Source organism: Daphnia carinata, chromosome 5, assembly GCF_022539665.2.
Source record: "Daphnia carinata strain CSIRO-1 chromosome 5, CSIRO_AGI_Dcar_HiC_V3, whole genome shotgun sequence".
In the NCBI taxonomy this organism is placed as follows: domain Eukaryota; kingdom Metazoa; phylum Arthropoda; class Branchiopoda; order Diplostraca; family Daphniidae; genus Daphnia; species Daphnia carinata.
In genome coordinates, this window is record NC_081335.1 from 216787 (window position 1) to 233889 (window position 17103).

General features: G+C 41.2%; 5 protein-coding genes across 5 annotated transcripts; all 5 read right to left on the bottom strand.

Moving 5' to 3' along the window:
- Nucleotides 1–523: 523 nt before the first annotated feature.
- On the bottom strand, nucleotides 524–2096 carry LOC130696995 (uncharacterized). The gene is made up of 4 exons (XM_057520125.2): nucleotides 1976–2096; nucleotides 1025–1898; nucleotides 814–942; nucleotides 524–725 (listed from the first exon to the last, which is right to left on the bottom strand). The coding sequence occupies exons 1-4, from the start codon at nucleotides 2000–2002 to the stop codon at nucleotides 589–591; spliced, it is 1167 nt and encodes a 388-aa protein (XP_057376108.1). The 5' UTR covers nucleotides 2003–2096; the 3' UTR covers nucleotides 524–588.
- A 1572-nt stretch (nucleotides 2097–3668) lies between these two features.
- LOC130696991 (oplophorus-luciferin 2-monooxygenase non-catalytic subunit-like) lies at nucleotides 3669–5249 on the bottom strand. The gene is made up of 4 exons (XM_057520119.1): nucleotides 5208–5249; nucleotides 4172–5144; nucleotides 3970–4104; nucleotides 3669–3900 (listed from the first exon to the last, which is right to left on the bottom strand). Exons 1-4 carry the CDS (start codon nucleotides 5232–5234, stop codon nucleotides 3764–3766), a joined length of 1272 nt encoding a protein of 423 aa, XP_057376102.1. The 5' UTR covers nucleotides 5235–5249; the 3' UTR covers nucleotides 3669–3763.
- Nucleotides 5250–5864: 615 nt separating this feature from the next.
- Nucleotides 5865–7313, bottom strand: LOC130696993 (phospholipase A2 inhibitor beta-like). The gene is made up of 3 exons (XM_057520120.2): nucleotides 6323–7313; nucleotides 6128–6256; nucleotides 5865–6059 (listed from the first exon to the last, which is right to left on the bottom strand). Exons 1-3 carry the CDS (start codon nucleotides 7254–7256, stop codon nucleotides 5917–5919), a joined length of 1206 nt encoding a protein of 401 aa, XP_057376103.1. The 5' UTR covers nucleotides 7257–7313; the 3' UTR covers nucleotides 5865–5916.
- Nucleotides 7314–7575: 262 nt separating this feature from the next.
- Nucleotides 7576–11609, bottom strand: LOC130696980 (peroxidase-like). Its single transcript, XM_057520109.2, has 15 exons — nucleotides 11081–11609; nucleotides 10721–11015; nucleotides 10433–10662; nucleotides 10322–10367; nucleotides 10160–10254; nucleotides 10060–10092; nucleotides 9802–9998; nucleotides 9507–9744; nucleotides 9094–9439; nucleotides 8877–9033; nucleotides 8728–8812; nucleotides 8576–8664; nucleotides 8309–8507; nucleotides 8145–8247; nucleotides 7576–8091 (listed from the first exon to the last, which is right to left on the bottom strand). Exons 1-15 carry the CDS (start codon nucleotides 11475–11477, stop codon nucleotides 7764–7766), a joined length of 2838 nt encoding a protein of 945 aa, XP_057376092.1. The 5' UTR covers nucleotides 11478–11609; the 3' UTR covers nucleotides 7576–7763.
- A 1085-nt stretch (nucleotides 11610–12694) lies between these two features.
- Nucleotides 12695–16635, bottom strand: LOC130695874 (peroxidase-like). The gene is made up of 16 exons (XM_057518940.2): nucleotides 16592–16635; nucleotides 16116–16512; nucleotides 15756–16053; nucleotides 15469–15698; nucleotides 15357–15402; nucleotides 15181–15278; nucleotides 15076–15105; nucleotides 14812–15008; nucleotides 14505–14748; nucleotides 14100–14445; nucleotides 13891–14047; nucleotides 13744–13828; nucleotides 13601–13689; nucleotides 13340–13538; nucleotides 13175–13277; nucleotides 12695–13116 (listed from the first exon to the last, which is right to left on the bottom strand). The coding sequence occupies exons 2-16, from the start codon at nucleotides 16501–16503 to the stop codon at nucleotides 12792–12794; spliced, it is 2835 nt and encodes a 944-aa protein (XP_057374923.2). The 5' UTR covers nucleotides 16504–16512; nucleotides 16592–16635; the 3' UTR covers nucleotides 12695–12791.
- Between the last annotated feature and the right edge of the window lie 468 nt (nucleotides 16636–17103).

Consider the following 17103-nt stretch of genomic DNA (forward strand, 5'->3'; position numbering starts at 1 on the left):
TCAAATTTCAAGTGGTTTGTTTAAACAACTCGAAACGAATCACCTGACAGAGTTTGAAAAGGATTCCGACAGGTATTAACTCGTAATCTTGTTTATCTGGACAAGGGGAGTTTTAATTTCTCTAGGGTTTTACCTTGCAATCGAAATGTGTCCGTTGCGATATCGACCACTGAACGAAATGCAGGTCACGGAGTTCCGTAACAAAGAAGATAACATCCAACCTCAGTCGGACTGATTTACCGACTGACATGCCGATCAAAGGGCGCCATCAGTCTTCAGCGTTGCCTGATTTCATAATTATGCCCTACTTTTTTCATCACTATTTTATTTGTTTTAACCAGAAAGACTTATGTGATTACGTGAAGATTACGAATCATTTAGGTCATGTCGTACACGAAATTCACAACCGATGTTTGTATTATTATAAATCTTTTTCTTGTTCACAAAGCGTGACATACAATCAACACTTGACAACGGCTAACGTGCCTTTGTTATGTTTGTATTTCATTAGGTTGCATTCGTATATGTGGTGGACAAAAACATTGGGATCAAGCACAACGATTAGCTGAATAACCACATTAACTATAACTAACAATTTGCGTATGAGTCAGGATTGAGGTCTTCGAATCTAAAGAATCCACCGCAAACTCCGTTTTTGACGTTGGGGATGAGAGTTGGATTGTCGCGGATCAGCCAGGCTAATCCACAGCCACAGTCAAATGGATCTATAAAAAATAATAAGGGAAACAATTGACAGATCTTCTTTCCAGAACTAGACAACGTAGATTTAAAGATAAGTGAAATTCAACTTACTTCCAGTGACGATCACCTGGCCACCTGCTGGTTGAGCCGCCATTAGTTGCAACATTGATTTAAAAACATCTTCCCTAAACGAGGTCAAATCATTGTTCTCCAAGTTTACCTGGGCGAACGTATAATCACCTAAAAAATAAAAATAAACAAACACAAAATGAATAGGTCAAAACCACATTCTTGTCTTAGAAAATATGAAAAATAAATTTACCAAGGAAAGCTCCGCCTTCAATGGCAGTTAGGGCAACGTTATTGATCCCGAGGAAATTAACAGGGGATCCGAAAATCAAAGCCGATTGACTAATAAATGGAATGGCGTTTGAGCTGACGTCGTACCAACTCAACTTGGAAAACGACGCAATCCTTGGCACTTTGGTCATGCTATTCGATGCCAGAGACAACTCTACCAACGAGCTGGATGACGATGAACTACCAACAGCTACCAAAATGCCATTGGCCGTTGCGTCGTCCAGACCATTGCCGTTCAGGTACAGTCTTTCCAAACGTGCCGGGGTTAAATCTGGGAAGGCGACATTTGCCAAACCAGTGCAACTAACAACGGCCAATTCTTTGAGTTGGGCTAGGGCTGGGAGTGTTTCGATAGCTTTGGCGTTTTCCGAATTCTCGATATGTAAAGTATCAAGAACCGAAAAATCGACCAAAAAGTCCATATTTAATTGTCCGACAAGATCGCAGTCGTGAATTTCGAAACGTGTCGTGTCGAAACGTGTGAATTCAAAAGAGGCTGGATCGATGGTCAGACCGAGTTTGGGTGAGGCTGTCGACGGGCAGTTGAGGTAAATATTTTTGGCTCGTTTGTCCTTCAGGAGATCGGCGGGCAAGTCGATTGATCCGGTGGCTGAGGTGGCCGTTAGTGTTACGGAGTAGATATCGAGAGTACGCGTACGGAAGAAGACATCGACGATCTCGGCGACTGTCACATCCAAGCAGCTGACTTCTACGCCGTTGGCAGTCAGATCGCAGGTGCATGGAGCATAACTCTCCGTACAGGCCGCACGCTGGAGAACTTTCCTAGCGGCCGGATTGGCTACGACTGTCGTCAACAGAAGCCCAGCGGCAAAAACCTTCAGCACAAAGAGATTGAAACGATAAAAATAGAGAAATGGAAAGTAGAACCAACGTTGAATAAAGGTGAAATTACCTGAAAAAGACTGTTGAATGATCGCATGATGTCGGAATTGTCCCTTGACAACGGGAGCTCAATGCGTGTTGGACGATGTGTACTTGACTATACGGCACTACCAAATTTGCGCCCATTATAAACCGCTTTTTTTCTTCCGGTTGAGATTGTGTGTAGCCATTGGGCAATATCACACAAATCATATTATCTTTCGAGCCTCATAACAACAGCAATACGATTTGTAGGGCATGGGCTTGGTGCGTAGGCTCAACCTATCAGAACTTTCCATCCGTCATCTTTGACATTTATATCATTTTCTCAAGATCCGTAGCTAAAGTTCCTTATCATGTAATCATATCTAGTAACGACTTTGTTTGGTTAGCAGTGACCAGTAGTGCCGCGATTGCCTAAGTATTCGACGTCATTGCGAAACATCCATGAACATGTGGCTGCACATTAAATGACTAGAATTAAAACATGAATACTAGGACAGACTAAAGATTACTACAATACATGCCTTGCATTTCCCAGTTGTAAAAACACCAAATTTTTCCATATTGTAAAGAATGGAAGAGCACTGGATGACATGACAACATTTTCCCAGGCACTCTTTCAGTGAAGCAAGTGTAGGTTCTAAGACTGGATGACAACCAACAGAAACGGCAGTTGTCCAAAAACTGCTGAGGATATCAATGGCTACGTAAGTGCTCCATATTTTTTAGGAATACCTTAACAGTTCGTAAATTTCACACAGGACACTCACCTGAATGGATCCTGGAAATTCTGGCTATGAAGCCTAGTAAATCAGTGCTTGATAGAAATTTCAAGTTGGCTTTCATCTACACGTCTTTGCCGATAACATTAACGTTTTCCTTTATGTATAGCGGCTGCGACTGAGAAATGGCACTCCTCCATTTTCTTAGCTAATTACAATACAAAACAAGAGCTGAAAATATGATTTGTTCGGTTATTATTTCTTCCAGAGTACTTGTAAAAAATAACTTATCGCACTTTTTCCATTCATCAATATTAAAAAATGACAAAGTCACTGAATTTGCCATGAGAATGTCGAGAACAATGCCACTTCGAAAATTTGCGAGCCACAAAAAACACGTGAATGCAAAGGGCCAACAGAAAGCAGACGAACTATACGAGAAAACATCCTTGTGGTGTTCAATGAAAAAAAAAACTTTACTGCTTAATAGTCGTTCAGGCAACAAATTTATATGGAACAAATAATGTGCGAATATTTGGAAGAATTATCATATTCAAGAAATGCAAGGGTAAGAACTGTGTTTCGTACTAGAATTACATTTAGGAGCGTATGACTCTCCAATTTGTCCACTTCCAATTTCGAAGCCCTCCCTCCCTCATATCAGTAATGCGGCTAGCAGGCAGGCAGGTTAGTCTTTATGTAAACAAATGACTATAGAGCCGACAAAATTTTGATCAATCTAGATTTCCCGAGCATGCTTGAGAACAATCAAAGCTAGCAAATAGATTTCTTTTATCAAAAGTTTCACTACAAAGTGATAGATTCCCACAATTGGACGAAAACCTAGCCTTTTCGAATTGCACCATTAGTTCTCGTAATTTTGGTTTTATACATCATTTAAGCACCATCTTTAAAGCAATATGCTACTGAATAACAGTAAAGATGAGCACCCCTATATGATTGCTTAAATTACAATACCATACAAAAGCAACCAAAAGCCTTGGCGTTTATATTTATTTACCTAATGCTTTGGAGCGAATGGAAGCTGTCATAAAATCAATTAGAACGAGGAAGAATTTCATTGTGTCGGGAATCTAACAGTTGGCATACGACTCTGGGTTAAGATCTTCAAACTTGAAGAAGCCACCGCAAACTCCATTTAAAACATAGGACACGAATGATGGATTGTCACGGATCAACCAGGCCAATCCGCAGCCGCAGTCAAATGGATCTAGAACGTTCAACGATTAGCATTTGAAAACCTAATGGAAATGTACTGACAATTGAATAGATCATTTACTTCCAGTGACGATAACTTTGCCAGCTTCGGCAGACCCCTGAGCCGCCATTTGTGCCAGCATCGGTTTGAAGACGTCCTCCCTAAACTCGGTTAGGCCATTGTTTTCCAAATAAACCAGGGCTTTTCCATAATCCCCTGTGCAAGAAGAAAAGGCAGTAGTTAATGTGTTTTCTTTTCTACTCGCGAATATAAACAGTTATACCTAGAAATGCACCACCTTCGATAGCTCCCAGCGAAATGCTATTCAAATTGAGGTAATTGACGGGAGAACTGAAAACCAAAGTCGATTGGCTCATGTACGGGATGGCGTTAAAGCTGACATCGTACCAAACCAATTTGGAAAAAGAAGCGATCCTTGGAATTTTCGTCATGGCGTACTCGTTTGATAAAATGAGCTCTTGTAACGAGCTGGACGATGACGAACTTCCAACAGAAACTAAAATGTTGTTAACACCTGCATCCGTCAAACCGTTTCCTTGCAAGTGCAATCGCACTAGTCGGGCCGGAGTTAAATCGGGAAACACGGCATTCTCCAATCCCGTGCAATTAACTACAAACAGCTTCTGGAGAGCCGGCAATGTAGTTGTAGGCAGAGTTGCAATGGCTTCGATGTTGTTCGAATCGTCAATACGCAGCGTGTTGAGGACAGAAAACCCATTCAAATATTGCATATCTGTTTGAGTGGAGAGATCGCAATTGAGGATGCCAAAAACGGTGGTGGTGAATCTAGTGAATTCAAAAGTAGCCGAATCGATGGTAAGGCCAAGTTTGGGATTCGCGGCGGGTGGACAGCCAAGGTAAATGCGCTGGACGCGTTTATCTTTTAATAAGTCGGCGGGTAAATCGACTGTGCCCGAAGCCGATCCTGAAGCCGTCAGTACAACTTGGTAAAGTTCGAGAGTTTGTGTACGGTAAAAGACGTTGGCGATTTGGTCGACTGGAATATCGACGCAACTGACTTCTAATCCATTGACAGTTAGTTGACAGGTGCAGGGGGAATAATCTTCAGGGCAGGCTTCTTTTGGCGATGGAATACGGTGGATGACTTTTCCGAAATGGGCACGTTTATTATTCAGAAGGCCGGCTTTTACTGGCCTGACATCGTCGACGTTGTCATCATACGTTCTGACTACGTCGGCTACAACAGTAGTCAATAGAAGTCCAAGAGCTAAAACCTTTGAATAATTCAATGGCAATTCATGTTGTGTTCAAGCAGTTTGTAAAGAAAAAGGTTTTACCTGAAACAAGCTGTTAAATAGTTGCATACTGAAATCGAAATTCGGTGTCTGCAGTACGGCAGCTCTGATCTTACTTGTTGATGATGAAGACGAAACTTCTCTTAAAAAGTCCTTCAAATCAGATAATGATAATCTTGGACAAAGTTCTGATCTTGTTATCTGTGAGATTAGTTACTTAACGCTTTTCACGACGTAAAATCAATATCAACTCAGACTTGAAACATTAATTTCTCTTTAGATAAGGACTGGGTTAATGCTCATTAAGTACGTATTTTTTTAATTTGTACGTATTTGTGCAGTTTTCATTCCAGATCTAGCCCACAGAGACGAAAGCAGAACGTATTCTGAGTACTAGCAGACTACGTTGCTTCAAAAAGGGATTATGAAAAGATTTTACTTTCAATTCAAATAATTTTGGAGTTTAAGCTTTTTCAGTTATGCTTGTCAGCACAAAGGAAAAGCTTTTCACTAACCAAAGCCAATAAAGATGCCGACAAAGTCCCCATCTTTATCACGAATCAAAGTTTCTTTCTCGATAACAGAATGGGGACTAATGAGATCACTACGTACGACGTAGCTGAGTCGTATATCGTGTGAAGTTTAAAAAACAACGCAAAGATCCGCATTGATGGAAAGGTGAGACCATAAATCAATCACTAAATGGCAGCATACACTTACGTTAAGTGTATTTGCCTTTCGTGCATGGTTTTCATGGACAGTCGGCGAAAGCGGATGGGTTCAAAGCACTAAATGCAGTTCCATCAGAGCAAACGGCCGATTCGACAGCGTTGAGTAAACTAGGACTGTCACGAATGAGCCAGGCCAAATGACAATCTCCACAATCCAATGGATCTTTGTAGGCAACAAGAGAAAGTGGTTAAAATAAGATAACACCGCCTCAAAATTCAGTTTCGACTCACTGGATTCAAGGTTGACTAGACCACCATTCGTGACGCTTATCATCTGCTCCAGCAAAGGCCTGAAAACAGCTTCCTCAAATCTCGATAAACTATTGAAGCGAAGGTAGATGCGACCCCTAGTGAAATCACCTAAAGTACGAAAGCAAAGGATACATAAGTAAAAGCAAATGCAACACTAGCAAATTATTCAAATACCTTGAAAAGCGCTAGGTTCGATGCTGTTGATGGTGTTGGATTCGAGATACAGGTAATCGACGGGAGCGTTGAACGAAAAAGATCCACTGGATAAAACTGGAAAACTATTATTAGACAAATCAAGCTGAATCAATCGAGAAAACGAGCTCAATTGGGCTGGAACTCGAGTCAGTTGATTGCTTGCCAACCACAGCATTTCTAAGGCAGTAGCAGCTGATGAAGAAGCCATTGCGTTTAAAATGTTGTCAGCCATTTGGTCGTCTAATTGGTTTCCGTTCAACAAGAGACGTCTCAGCTGGACGTTACCAAGACGAGAGAAATCAGTGATCTTTTCTAATCCAGTAGTGTAAGTAACGATCAGTTGGTTGAGGCTTGGTAGGGCAGGCAAATTTTGAATGCCCTGGACGTTTGACGATTGGCTAATAAAAACCGTCGTTAAACTAAGGAAGCCGTCTAGGAAGGATGTAAAATCTAGCAGATTCAAATCACAACCAGCGGTGAAAAAGAAAAATGTCAAATCACTTGACGGACGGAAAGCATCAGCATCAATTGTCAATTGCCAATCGGGAAACGGACAATTCAAAAGGATATTTCCTGCTCGTTTGCCGTTCAGTAAATCGGCCGGGATGGAGACGACATTTCCTTCAGCTGGAGATGGGACTGTCAACTGAAAAGAAAACAAGTCGTTGGTGGTAGTCCGGCTGAAAATGTCTTGAATGGTGAGGACATCGACACCGTCGCAAGTGATTTCCAATCCATAGGAGGGACTGTCGTTGCAATTGCATGGTGAATAATCTTCAACGCAGAGATTCCGGTCTGTTTTTTGGCTGTTGCTTTTGTCACTTGCCCACCACTCGATATTTCTGCCGGAAGCTAATTTTACATTCGACAAAGAAATGCACAAAGTGAAGAGTAGAATGTCAACTGTCTTCATTGTTGTAGTATCTATCAAATTGATGTACGTTCTACGTCTGTCTAGTTCTGTCTGGGCATCCGTTTTTATTCAAAGCTGATAGGACTTGGAAACCCGACTCACCTGACAAAAGAACGAGATCAAATTCAGATCAACAAACAAGATAAAATACACTCATACCTATAAAAGCTTTTCCCACGTTTCGTTTTCGTGTATCCCTTAGACGCTATCGATCCGCAGTTGCCAGGGCAAAGTGTTGGCTGACATCTTTTTATTTTTGAAATAACAATGTACAAGTAGACATATAGTTATTTCAAAAATTACTCAATTAACAACATACTAACTTCTACCTCACGTCAAATTACCGAAAATAAGAAATACATAATGAAGATTATCACTGATTGCTACTCCGCACGAAGTCAATCATTTTTGAAAATCCATATGATCAAAGTTTGCCTGCAAACTGTTAATAAACTTTGAAGATGGACATTTTTTTTCAAAATTGCGAACTTAATAGATAAGAAAAAATCATAGTTTCCATGGAAGGAATCCACATATGCTATCCTCAGAATATGTTTGACGAAGGCCTTTCGGAATCTCCTTTAACGAACACCACCCGTCTTTGCTCCAAAATGCGTTACATCTTCTCGTGTCAATGCATTTTCTGCCACATTGGCCTCCATCTGTTACACTTAACGGAGAGCCAATGTTGTAACCTTCAAAATCGCAATTCGCCGACCACTGGACACCATCCTCGGCCGTGTTCCAGATACTTGCACCTGTGTCTTCCTCTTTCCATGGATAAAGATTCATGCGAGGAATCGAGTCAAATGATTCGCAGTCCATCACCGGATTCCTAACCAGACATTGTTAAATAATGTGCCAAATGTATCACATAGAATAACTTACAATTCAGATTCGGCTTTGAAAAAGAGTGGCTGAATGGATTTGACATGGCTATTGTCACAGACCAGACGCGAGTAGCTCGTTTTGCGGATCTCATTTAACTGATCTGAAATAAGTATAGAATTATGTCAGATGATAGTGAAAAGTTAATGAATAATTCAACGAACCTTCAGTGAACGATCCGGTTTGTCCAACAAGATCGTAGAAGAAGCGATCACCGCGTTTCAATCGCAAAAACTGATCGGCGATAATGCACTGGAATGTGGGGCCTACCATAGCTCCAGGAACTGGTCGTTCTGAAACCCCAGCAATAAACAAGTCAATGTCGTCCACGCTGGCGTACAGGAACTCAAACTTCTCAACAATCTGCCATCGTTTTTTTATAATCATTAAAAGTTAAAACATTTGCTTGAAGTCTAGGAATTATGACATACCCTTGGAGGAAAGACATCGAGAAGATCGTGGAAATCTTCTGCGCGTGGAAGCCCACAAAGTACTCGATATGCATTGTAGCCAGGTAGACCTAATTAAGAATCAATGATTTGAAAATACAAATTTTAATTGTAGAACTTTGAATACAACGCACCGTGATCACGACCGCGTTGAATGTTAAGCGACACCAAATCCATTCCAAAACCTTTGCCTTCCTCTTCAAACAAGTGATTGGTAAGCTGCATAAACAACGAATGTCATTTGAATTTGACCACAAAAAAGTTTAATATAGCCTTTGATTACCTCCTCGGTGAAGAAATTGTCCACTCTTTGGCCGGGTACAGTTGCCAAACCTATGAGGAATTTATCAAGATTTCCAGGTGTGTACGTTTCTTGCGTTTTGAAAAAATGTTGACGTAAAAGGAGGTCCCTCTCCTTCACTCTTCGTTGGTTGATGAGACTGTACGTAAAATATAAGGATAAATAGCGTATTTATAGTTTTAAAAAAGGAAATATATACTCTTGTCTTCCTGGAACGAGCGAATGGCCGAAACGGAATGCGGCCGCAGCAAATTCGTTCAAAATGGAAGGATTCACGTTCTCATCGTAATCGCGACTGAAACCGTATTGAAGTGGCAGCAATCCAAGTTGCTGCATCTTTGCCCGACCAATAACAATAGGCAAAAATTCGTTATAAGTGATGTGCTGCATTTGAGCAATTAGAATGCGTCTGGCCTCTTGATAAAGACGCTCATCATCCCAGTGTGGGTTCAAAGTGGACAGCAAATCCGCAACTCCGTTGTGCTCCCTCAAAAACACAGTTTGCGAGGCAACCATGTAAGGAGTGACGTTAATTCTATTGTCACCTATAATTAATTGGTTTTAAAACAGCGTTTCACGATAAAGAAGGGGATAAAACCTAAGAGATGTCACCTGCTCTGAAGCATTTGACTTCTTCTGGTGGATCTATTCCAGTCACTGCTCTAGACAATGCACAATCAACATCAGTGTCATTGTCGGGCGGATGCAAATCCATGCCGTGATGATAACCATGTCGGGCACGTCGCAACACTTTCAATGCGCCTTTTTCAAATGTTCGCAATTCAGCAGCAACTTGATCGTCAGATCCATACAAGCCGGAAAGATCCAGGAAATGCGTGTTTTGATTCATCTGCCAATTGAATGAAGAGTTTTTATTTCAAAAGGTAAAAGTGAAAGGAAAACTAACCTGTTCTACATGACCGAGTCGGCCGTCAGTTCTGCACGATGGGGCAGACCTGGCAAATTGCATGCAACGTTGGCGAAATTTGGAATAAAATGGATCGTCTTTGGGAATTTCAATTGGAATGCATTTGCCATGACTAAGGTCTTCTTCCGAAAGAAAATTGCCATCGTCCGTGCAACAAGGCACTGGTAATCCATCGGCTTTTAACGGAAATATTAAGAGGTTATCAACTTGTATAATTTAATAAGCATTAACTAATACCTGATTTCGATTCCATGGTTTCCAACATGTCATCTGTGGAAACAAATAAGAATTTGAAACGAAATGTTGTTCGGTAATAGACATAAATAAAAAGACATACGATCAATAAACTGTCCATACTGCATCACAAAAGTGCTGTCTGAATCGCTAGGAACGTCGATATCGCGAATAACGGACAGAGACAACAAACGCGGACTAGACAAATCGACATAAAAAATTAATTAAGAGGGGTTAAATGAAATATAGAACGCGATATAATTACGGAGGAAGTTGGCCACCGTCTTTGGCCAATCGAGGCATCCACACACCTACATACAGAAGAATTGCATATTCATATAATTAATTAAATAGTCCCGAAGGTGACTTTCATTACCGTCGGCGTAAGCTGGAGCGAGAGCTCTTTGATACTGAGTTTTTGGCAGACCCCACGGAGTATGTCCAGGTGGATGGGCATTATTGCACGAACCATTCATCGTTCGAAATGGAGAAGCCAACGTTTTCTCATCGCAATTGGGATGGGTCGGGCACGTGTCGAATAGAATGGTGTCTCTTAAACGGAACCGGTTTGCTAGACATTCGATTTGTTCTGGTTTGATTCGGTACCTGATGGCGAAGAAAGTGTTAATTATCACGTACGCATTAGAAATGAGAAATGGAACACCTTCTGGATAGTTGCATTACAGTGAAAACTCCGTACAATGAACTATTGCTGATTTTCACTGAATCTGCTGTAGAGTGAAAGAAAACCCAGCTGTGCGTAAAACTGCCCGATCCTTTTCTCACTACAATTTTCTTCTGTACCAAACGCTTTTCGGTTGCTATCATTAATGCCATTTGAGATTGGCCAGCGAGAGCAGCTTCGTTTACAGCCACCAAATCGATATGTTCTACGTGAGGATCCAACTCGATGACTCCGTCGCACGCATTCGGTTTCTTAAACGGCGCTTGGTGACGACCTTTGGCAAAACAAAATCATTAAAAACAAATTATTCGTCGGAAATCATTTGAAAACATTTGATACCGTTGAGGGGAATATCTGGGCAGCAGATGCCATGGCCCTTTCCGTTTTCTAAAATGCAGGCAGTTCCTGGAGTGGCACGGACAGCATCGTACCATACAGCGCAGTCTTTAGCCGGCCTGCATTTAGACTCTAAACCACCGATGTTTGGACAGTACTTTTGCTGATGAGCAGGATATTCCACTGGTACAGGTTTGTAACTTGCTGTGTAGGGGTTGTGATAGTTGGGTTTACCACCGGCAGCAGGCGGATAATATTCAGGTGTACTGGGCCGTTCAGCATACTGTTTAGGAGGTGAGTGATCCGAATAGAGCGGATAACGACTGGGATGTTTTTGGCTGCTGGCCACAGCAAACAATAGTTCCATAACGAGCACTGCAATCAGCCACCGCAACACCATTTTTTGAAATGCTTTTCGTTAAACGCACCCTAAAACGACGAACTTCACTTTCACTGGTCTTCAATTCAGGCAGAATATTTAGGAAATATTGAACAATAATTCAATCAGAGCAACGGACCTGAAACGTAAAAAAAAAAAAGTTTCAGTAAAGGAAACTGTTGGAATAGTGTCAATTGTTCCAGCGTCGTATAAAGTACAATGAGCACTGCGATATAAAGTTTTCTTCTCTCCTCGTATTTATACCACGATTCCAGCACCAAGTACTTCCCCCTCCCGAGTGGGCAATGATTTTCGTTTCTTCTTTCTTCTATCTGAACGTTCACAAAGTCCGGAATTGTGTTAATCAAGGTTATGCAACTATGAAGTAGGTTTTCTTTTTACTGTTCCAATAATAGAATGCCTTCTTGCACTAGTGATTTTCTAAGGGGTGAAAGCGATTAAGAGCAAGCCGTCACAAATGGTTATTCATGCCAAACCGTCGGAATTGGATGAAAAACTGAAATTGAATATAATAACAGGTGGTTGTTTGTGAAACAGGGCGTGAATGTCTGCACTCGTGGTCGGCAAAGAGAAACTGTAACTAAATCACATGAGAACATTTGAATCTAGATATTAAAAGAATGGGCAAAAACACAAGGCGGTTATAAACACGAAGAAAGTTAAACTCACGAAAAAACGTGAATGTCGATTAGCAATTTACCTATAGAAATAAAAACGAGGATAACCCGGGGAAGAATCTTGCCGTTTAGCTAAATGGGGAGTCGTAAGGAAGAAATACATTAATTTTTGAATTGGAAAAAATGATTTAATTAGGTGAAAGGAGGACTGCACATTGGTGTAAATGAAAACAGGTCGTTTGTGGTGGTACGACATATGCTGCCAACTGACACTTCCATACCACACACGTAGTACCGTTGCTGTTGTTTTTTTTTGCAAGTGCCCATCATTTTTCAATGCACAGCACGTTTTTGGTTGAGCTGTTTCGGCCACAAAGTCTACCTGAAAGAGGAACCTGTGCAGGAATTTGACCACCAGCCTCAATGTACAGTTAACATGTCTTTGGCCAAAATTAAGACATCAAACTCAAATTACACTGGCGAATTGATCGTACAATGTCCTCGAGTTAAAGAATAAAGGAAAACGTGTTGTGTATGCAACGTTCTTTTCCAGGAAATCAGAACCCACAATGACGATTTCAAGAATTCAGTTATAAGTTGGGTTCGTAACGGTCCACTTCATTCGAGCTCGCCTGCAAACATATTAGCAAACTTTGGAATCTGGGGAATTAGATAGCAAAAAAAAAAACCAAATAATTTAAAAAAATTTCCCCGGAAGTAGACCACATATTCCGCCAGTAAGCCGTGTCCGTTGTAGCCATTTTGGTATTGCCTTTAGGGTACACCAGCTGCCATTGGCCCAAAAGGCATTACATCCTACAGTATCAATGCACTTCCTGGCACAATTTTCTGCCGCACCAAGGTTTTCAATGTAGACAATATCGTAACCGACGTAATCACAATCCAGAGACCATTTGACCCCATCTTCGCCAATATTCCAGGATGTCGAATCAGCTTCTTTCCATGGAAGAAGACTCATACGAGGAATGGAGGCCAGAGAGTTGCAATCCACAATTGGATTCCTGAATAAAACACTTTACATTTAATATCTATTTCTAATAATTGAACAACCCAGCTTACGCATCAGAAACCGATTTAAAGATGAGTGGTTGAATTGAAAGGACGTGACTGTTGTCACAAATCAAACGGGCATAACTTGTTTTGCGAATTTCGTTCAGTTGATCTTGACGCACAAACGTAACAAAATTGTGATTTAAACATACAAAAATGTTTAGTGTGCAATACCTTCACTGAATGAGCCGGGTTGTCCAGCAAGATCGTAAAAGTAACGATCACCACGTTTTAGTCTGGCAAACTGATCGGCAATGATGCACTGGAACGTTGGGCCCACCAAAGCTCCTGGAGCCGGGCGTTCCGAAACGCCTGCAATGTACAAATCAATGTCGTCCACGTCGGCATAGAGCAACTCGAATTTCTCAACAATCTGTAAAAATGAAATACAAATTTTCTTATTGACTACCCACTATCATCTTTTTCATTATTTACCTTTGGAGGAAGGACATCGAGAAGGTCACTGAAATATTTCGCACGAGGAAGGCCGCAAAGAACGCGGTATTCATTGTACCCAGGTAAACCTAATAATAAAGTGAGTGCTTAGTATACAATGCATTAGGGATCAATTAAGGTACCTTGATCCCGACCACGTTGAATATTAAGGGATACCAAATCCATTCCAAAACCTTTACCTTCCTCTTCAAACAAGTGATTGGTGAGCTGAATTGTAAATGAAAGTCATTGCCAATTGAATCCAAAAACGAATAGCTTAACATAATTACCTCTTCTGTAAATACATTGTCCACTATTTCACCGGGAATGGTTGCCATGGCTATGAGCAGTTTGTCGATGTTTCCAGGCGGATATGCCTCTTGCGTTTTAAAAAAATGTTGACGAAGAAGTAGATCTTTTTCTTTCACCCTTTGTTGGTTGATGAGACTACAGAAGCGAAGCCAATTAGCAGCGAAAAACCCATCGAGTAAGTACGTACCTTTGTTTTCCTGGAACGAGCGAATGGCCGTAACGAAAAGCGGCCGCAGCAAATTCGTTCAAAATGGATGGATTCACTCGCTTATCATAATCCGTGCTGAAGCCGTATTGAAGTGGCAGCAATCCCAGCTGTTCCATTTTCTCTCGACCGACGAGAACAGGCACGTATTCGTTGTAGATTAAGTGTTGCCATTGAGCAATTAAAATGCGTCTCGTCTCCTGATAGACTCTCTCGTCATCCCAGTGAGCGTTCATGGCAGCAAGTTGTTCAGCAACTTGGTTATGTTGGCGAGAAACAACAGTTTGTGCAGCAACCATATATGGAGTGACATTAATCCGATTGTCCCCTACGACAAAACAAAATTAATTCATTGAACGAAACAAGTTTCCCAAAATTGTTAATCACCTGCTTTAAAACACCGGACTTCTGGCGGTGGATCTATTCCGGTAACGTTTTTGGACAGCGCACACGAAGAGATCTCTGGACCAACGTCATCGGGAGGTGGCAAATCCATGATGCAATGCTTACCCTTTCTTTTCATTCGAGTTACATTCAAAGCTCCATTTTTAAATGTCCTTAACTCAAGAGCCAATTGTTCATCTGAACCATACACAGCCGAAAGATCCAGAAAATGTGTGTTTTGATTCATCTAAGACGTGAAAGCAACATTTCCAATTAAATTCGAATTCTTTAAGCATTAATAGCCACTGACCTGATCTACATATCCTAATCGACCATTTGCTCTGCACGAAGGAGCCGAACGTGCAAATTCCATGCAACGTTGACCAAAATCAGAGTAAAATGGGTCATCTTCGGGAATCATTATCGGAATACACTTGCCATGACTGAGATTTTCTTCTGAAAGAAAGTCTCCCCCATCCGTGCAACAGGGAACTGCCGATCCATCCACTTTGGAACAAAAATAAACAACCCTCAAACAAATTTAGCCATCACTGAAACAGGTTGTTCCACTTACCCAACTTTGATTCCACAGTTTCCAACATATCTGTTAAAAAAAAAAAATAAATGGTTACATTTAGAAGTTTTACAAGAAAATGCCAACAACTTAATGAACATGTACCGTGATCAACAAACTGTCCAAATTGCATAACCCATGTAGTATCGCTTTCGCTGGGGACGTTGACATCGCGAATCAAAGAGAGAGATAACACGCGTGGCCTGCAGTAATTCAAAAGAATTTAGAACACTTGTGATTAAAGTGAAAACGACACGTAACAAAAATAGAATAAACATTACGGAGGTAATTGGTCCCCATTTTTAGCCCGACGAGGTTCCCACACACCTATACATAACAAACGGGATTTTAAACTCGAGTGAATAATTTTGTACTAAACACGTGATTTCTTACCATCTGCATATTCCGGTGCAAGAGCACGCTGATACCTGGCATTCGGCACACCCCATGGAACATATCCAGGAGGATGAATATTATTACATACTCCAGTTATCGTCCGATAGGGGGACGTCACCATTTCTTGAGTACATTCGGGATAAACAGGACATTCATTGTAAATGCCTGCCTCCTTGACATTAAATCGATCCAAAATACATGCAGCCTGTTCCGCTTTAACTCGAAACCTAAATTAATCAATTGATTTCTTTAAGTAAACACACTAAATTAACAAATGTTTTCACCTTTTGACGAAATGCTGAGCTGCAAAGACTGCGTATAATGAGTTGTTGCCGAGTTTAACCGAATCTTCTTTTGATTGAAAGAAAACGGTGCTGTGCATATAACGGGATGAATTACGTCTGACAGTGATCTGGTTCTCTGCCAGACGTTTCTCAGATTCAATCATTGATTCCATAAACAATCGCCCAGCACGAGAGACTTCGTTCACCCAGCCCAGTTCGATCCTTTCAAAACGTGCATCTAATTCCATTCCTTTCTTACACGGTCTCGGCCTCTCGAAGAGATTCGCTCCATCACCTCCTTTTCAAGAAATTAAACAAAATGGATCAAAACGCATGCAGAAAGCGATTAAATTAACGTACTGTTGATGGGAAGATCCGGGCAGCAAATCCCATGGCCAATTCCATTAGCAAGTACGCAGGTAGTTCCCGGGATAGAGCGAACATCATCGTACCATATCGCGCAATCTTTCGCCGGACGACAATGCGATTCCAAGCCTCCGATTTTGCGACACTCGTCCTTCTGAGTACCGTATTCTAGAGGTTTGTTGTAGCCTTCGGTAAGGTCGTAGTTAAACCTGGCAGACGAAGCAACAGCTGGTTGTTCTGCAAGCGTGGGCAGTCTGTAAAGATATTCTGATAGACTGCCTTCGTTAAAAGAGGCTTCTTGGTGATAGGGACAGTTTTGCGTAGCACCAACGTCGAAGAGGACACCCATCACGAGCACGAAAATCAGCCAATACGAATGCATTGCATCAGTCTGTAAATAAAATCAAAAGGTGTTTACTACACTGGTACTCTACCGACACGATGACTAATTGTTTGAAGCATAGTCGAACTTTTCTAGGGGTTTCTACATTTTGACAGTTGACCAAATACTGAGAAATTCTTCTTTTGGGGGAGGCAATTTCTTTTCTTCTTCCCTTGACGGGCGCCTACGGTTTTGAAATTTGCCCCCCGGACTTGACTTGTATTGCAATAGGTAAGACACAGAAATTCAGATGAATCGATTTACCTAAAGAAACAGTACGGTGAAAAAAAAAATGGCTGTATTAGTAATATCCTGCGTGGTACGTTGGCGAACGGAATCTACGCTAAATTCTCCTGTCCCCTTTCATACTTATACCTCGAGAGATTACCATATTTGGAAGTAGCTTTGAAACATCGTCTGCACTTGGCAGCCATCATTAGTCAATCCTGGGGATATATTTAGCTTAAATTAAAATAGCAATGTGCTAAAGCGATAAGGCATTGAAATGTCTAAATCCAATTACAAAACAACATGCAAATAAAGCATTAGTTGAAATGGATCGTGAAGGAAATACAAAATACATACAGCTAACGCGGGACG

Excerpts from the sequence above, each read along its gene's own strand:
- LOC130695874 (XM_057518940.2), bottom strand. The coding sequence starts at position 16,503 with ATGCATTCGTATTGGCTGATTTTCGTGCTCGTGATGGGTGTCCTCTTC. Across the intron at positions 16,054-16,115 it reads CCCGGATCTTCCCATCAACA|GAGGTGATGGAGCGAATCTC; the intron begins GTACGTTAATTT and ends TTTCTTGAAAAG. Across the intron at positions 13,539-13,600 it reads TCGATGTCCTTCCTCCAAAG|ATTGTTGAGAAATTCGAGTT; the intron begins GTAAATAATGAA and ends TCATTTTTACAG.
- LOC130696980 (XM_057520109.2), bottom strand. The coding sequence starts at position 11,477 with ATGGTGTTGCGGTGGCTGATTGCAGTGCTCGTTATGGAACTATTGTTT. Across the intron at positions 10,663-10,720 it reads GTAATGCAACTATCCAGAAG|GTACCGAATCAAACCAGAAC; the intron begins GTGTTCCATTTC and ends CTTCGCCATCAG. Across the intron at positions 8,508-8,575 it reads TCGATGTCTTTCCTCCAAGG|ATTGTTGAGAAGTTTGAGTT; the intron begins GTATGTCATAAT and ends AAACGATGGCAG.
- LOC130696995 (XM_057520125.2), bottom strand. The coding sequence starts at position 2,002 with ATGCGATCATTCAACAGTCTTTTTCAG. Across the intron at positions 943-1,024 it reads TGAAGGCGGAGCTTTCCTTG|GTGATTATACGTTCGCCCAG; the intron begins GTAAATTTATTT and ends TTTATTTTTTAG. Across the intron at positions 726-813 it reads CCAGGTGATCGTCACTGGAA|ATCCATTTGACTGTGGCTGT; the intron begins GTAAGTTGAATT and ends TATTTTTTATAG.
- LOC130696993 (XM_057520120.2), bottom strand. The coding sequence starts at position 7,256 with ATGAAGACAGTTGACATTCTACTCTTCACTTTGTGCATTTCTTTGTCG. Across the intron at positions 6,257-6,322 it reads CGAACCTAGCGCTTTTCAAG|GTGATTTCACTAGGGGTCGC; the intron begins GTATTTGAATAA and ends TTCGTACTTTAG. Across the intron at positions 6,060-6,127 it reads TCTAGTCAACCTTGAATCCA|ATCCATTGGATTGTGGAGAT; the intron begins GTGAGTCGAAAC and ends TTGCCTACAAAG.
- LOC130696991 (XM_057520119.1), bottom strand. The coding sequence starts at position 5,234 with ATGCAACTATTTAACAGCTTGTTTCAG. Across the intron at positions 5,145-5,207 it reads TATTTAACAGCTTGTTTCAG|GTTTTAGCTCTTGGACTTCT; the intron begins GTAAAACCTTTT and ends AATTATTCAAAG. Across the intron at positions 3,901-3,969 it reads CAAAGTTATCGTCACTGGAA|ATCCATTTGACTGCGGCTGC; the intron begins GTAAATGATCTA and ends TGAACGTTCTAG.